We start from the raw sequence: 4,034 nt of genomic DNA, 5'->3' as shown, positions 1-4,034 counted from the left end.
CTTCAAAACCTCTTACAACTGAAAAGCTGCAGAAGAAGGAAGATCAGCAATTGGAACTTAAAAAAAGTACTAGCCTTAAGAAAACCACAGAGCCCACTGTGGATCTTTTAGGACCTGATGGCCCTGCTGAAGCACCAGTAACCAATGGGAACACAACCACGATGCCAGCCCTGAGTGATGACCCGGACATCTTTGGACCAATGATCTCGAATCCCTTGCCTCCAGGTCAGGGGACGTCCACTGGACCAGTAGCTGCCCCCGTGTCTACAGTAACATCTGGTGATCTGGATCTATTCACTGAACAAACCACAAAATCCGAAGAATCCACAAAGAAACAGCTCTCCAAAGATTCCATCTTATCTCTGTATGGTACCGGGACCATTCAGCAGCAGACTACGCCTGGTGTGTTTATGGGGCCCACAAATATACCATTTACCTCACAAGCACCAACTGTATTTCAAGGTTTTCCAGCAATGGGAGTTCCTGTGTCTGCAGCTCCTGGCCTTATGGGAAATGTAATGGGACAGAGCACAAATATGATGGTGGGCGTGCCCATACCTAATGGGTTTATGGGGAATGCACAAACTGGTGTGATGCCACTTCCTCAAAATGTTGGCGGAATGGCTGCGTCCCAGAGTAAGTTCGGTGTGCCGCAAGCTCAGCAGCCCCAGTGGAGTCTCTCACAGACGAACCAGCAAATGGCTGGCCTGGGTATCACCGGTGCAAACCCCACAGTGGGCTTTGGCCAGCCCCCCAGCACGACGGCAGGATGGCCTGGCAGCTCATCGGGTCACACTCTCAGCACACAGCTTTGGAAATGAAAATGCAATACAAGTCTCATCCAGAACTACCACCTGACATTCCTGCTAAAACACAGCTAGTTCCTGTTTCTTCATGTACATATTTTCTTTTCCCCCCATTCATTCATATTAAGAATGATCTGATTGACCGTGTGCTGGTCTGTACTGATTAAATTTGATGTGGTGAAAAGCAGGTTGAAAAACAAAAACAAACAAACAAAGATTTCAACTAAGAAAACCCCAATGGAACAATTCTATTCTGTAACATTTGGGGTGATCATGAGTTAGAGTAGAGATAACTGTAATGGGCTTACTTTCAGATGGTAAGCTGTAAAAAAAAGGAAAATGCAAATTATTTTTATACACATGCAAATAAGTTTTACCAGAGATGTAATTTATTCTTAGCTGTGTGATATTGGTCACCTTTATATCTATTAGGAATTACTTTCTGTGTTCTTGATTGCATGTATATCTATGTGTCCGAATTATCCTTTGAAAATGGGTTATAGCTTCCTACTATTGCTTTCATTAGTGAGTTTAATACGTTCTTCACTTATATGTACATGAGTCATAATCTTGTCCATTTAAAAACTCATTAACACAGATAATTAACTAGATAAAGAAGGCACAAGGTTTGCCTTTGCCACAGCCATAGGAAGCTCAATCTTGGCCCTGAAAAGACCAAGGCCTATTTCCTAGACTGGCACTATATTTTGATGTGACATATATAGAAAGGTTTCATAAGCCCACTTGTATCTTCTGACATGCCTCATCTTTCTTCCCAGGGAGCAGCTGGTGGGTTTGAACTGCTGACCTTGCATTTAGCAATCCAATACTTACATGAAAGGACAGTAACGTGCTCACGAAATTGAACCAGAATTTTCCTGTATAAGTGCTTTGTAGTTAGTGGCCCTCAAGTCAACTTCCAGGCTTTCTTTGGCTGATTTGGACGTAGCTCACAAGGCCTATTTTACCTTATTCTGGACCCTCCAACGAAACCTGTTCAACATCATAGTGACTAGTCAAGTGTTATGGCGTCAACTTGAACTCATAGTGATCCAATGCGACAGAGCAGTACTGTCCCAGAGTTTCCTCAGCTACAAATTTTACAGAAGCAGACTGCCAGATCTTTCTCCTGGGAGGCACTGAAAAAAACTCACTGCCATCAATTCTGACTCATAGTGACCCTACAGGACAGGGTAAAACTTACCCTGTAGGTGTCTGAGACTGCAACTGTTTACATTGAGTAAAACGAAAGCCACCTTTTTCTCCCATGGAGCAGCTGGTGGTTTTGAACTGCCACCCAGTGCATAACCCATTATATCTCCAGGGATCCCTGTCCGGGAAGCCACTAGGTGGGTTTAAACCACTAACCTTTCAGATAGCAATCAAACACTTACAGGTTTTCTCTACCACAGGCCTTTGTTTGGGCAGCATCATTTACAACAAAACAAAACTAATCCTGTTATGATCAACTTGACTTTGACTCATAAAGACCCTTTAGAACAGAGTAGAACCTCAGAAACCCATAGGGTTTCCAAGACTGAAATCTTTACAAAAGTAAATTTGCCGTCTTTCTCCCATAGTGCAGCTGGTGGATTCAAACCACTGACCTTTTGGTTAGCAGCATAGTACCTATTCATTGTTCAGCATCATAATCACATGTAAGCCACCATTGTCTCTTGGTACATACATGGGTTTGGAAATGCACACACATCTGCATGGAAGGTAATTCTACCACTGAACCACCAATGCCCTCTAGTGTGCTGAACAGTATTTATTCAGCTGGTGGTAACGGAGTACTGTTTTTATTTTGTTGTTGTCTTGTTCTTCAAAACATCAGAAATATTATTGAACATTTATGTTTGGCATCAGAAAAGGGCATAAGAAGGTTTTCCATTGGTATAGTTTTGTAATGTGGGTATTATTTTTTGAATGACAACTAGTAGATGGAAATATGAACCAACCCTGTATTTGGGATAGAATTTAAACTTGATATTTCATCTTTGTGACTTCTATTAAATATGACCATTGAAGAAAATAAAATGGAAAGCACAGACATAAATACCACTAGTTAAAATGTAAACCCTTACTTATAATGTAAAAGACTGAACTTTTGCTTGAATAACCCCAAAACAAGGAATCCATGTCTGGGGATCAACTAATCACTCATGTCTTACTCTTACTGTTGCTCCAACAAGTGGCTTATTATAGGAAAGGAAGAGAGTGGAGTTGTTTTGTGAAAGAAAGGGAGCAGTGGAAAGGAGAAGGCACAGTGGCACTATGGGCTAGACTATGAGGGCCGAGGAGTGGAAAGGGGTCTCAGGTATAGGGCAGATTCTTTTATTTTTTATTATTAAATACTTTTATTGGGGGCTCTGACATCTCTTATCATAATCCATACACATATCCATTGTGTCAAGCACATTTGTACATATGTTGCCATCATTTTCAAAGCATTTTCTTTTTACTTGAGCCCTTGGTGTCAGCTTATTTTTCCCCTTCTCAGCCTCCCTCATGAACCCTTGATAAGTTATAGATTAGTATTTTCATATCTTACATTGTCCTCTGTCACCCTTCACCCACTTTTCTGTTGTTCGTCCCCCTGGGAGGAGGTTATATGTTGATCCTTGTGATCAATTCCCTTTCGCCCCCCCACCTTCCCCTTATCCTCCTGGTATCTCTATTCTCATTGTTGGCCCTGAGGATAGGGCAGATGCTAAGGCAGCAAGCACTGAGGGGTCCAAAATTCTCTAGGGAGATGATTCCCAGAGTGCAGTCCCACACCAACATTAGCACCATGTGAAGGCTTGTCAGAAATGCAGGCTCCTCTGCTTCACCCCCACCCTGCAAACCTGCTGAATTAAAATCTGCATTTTATCAAGCTACCCAATTTTATGTTTATGCATTAAACCTCAAGAAGCAATGACAATTTTATTATTTTGTACTCTATTAGTCTCGCTTTAGGTGGTGCAATGGCTAAAGCACTGGACTAACCCCAAGGTCAGCCAACCAAACTGTCCTGCTGTTCTATGGGAGAGATGTGACCTTTCTGTGAAGATCTTTTTCTGTGAAGCTCTCAGCCTTGTTCAAAGGACTTTTAAGGTCAGTGGCCAAACCGTAGTCCACAAAGACATTGTTCTACAATCTACTTCAGTGAGTAGCTACTGGGTCTTAAATGCTTGTTAGTGACTGCAGTTATTGGTCTCTCCACACCTAGAGGAAAGAAGAACG

The 4,034-nt window shown here is 42.1% G+C and overlaps 1 protein-coding gene across 1 annotated transcript; it reads left to right on the top strand.

Moving 5' to 3' along the window:
- Window positions 1-5: 5 nt before the first annotated feature.
- LOC101651657 (stromal membrane-associated protein 1-like) lies at window positions 6-833 on the top strand (the record flags this gene model as incomplete). The annotated part of the gene is made up of 1 exon (XM_045290145.1): window positions 6-833. A coding segment is annotated over one exon (816 nt), but the record flags the coding sequence as incomplete, so codon positions are not given.
- Between the last annotated feature and the right edge of the window lie 3,201 nt (window positions 834-4,034).

Source organism: Echinops telfairi, unplaced genomic scaffold (assembly GCF_000313985.2).
Source record: "Echinops telfairi isolate 266 unplaced genomic scaffold, ASM31398v2 ScPeMD7_31;HRSCAF=116, whole genome shotgun sequence".
Classification (NCBI taxonomy): Eukaryota; Metazoa; Chordata; class Mammalia; order Afrosoricida; family Tenrecidae; genus Echinops; species Echinops telfairi.
This window is presented reverse-complemented; position numbering and strand designations above follow the sequence as displayed.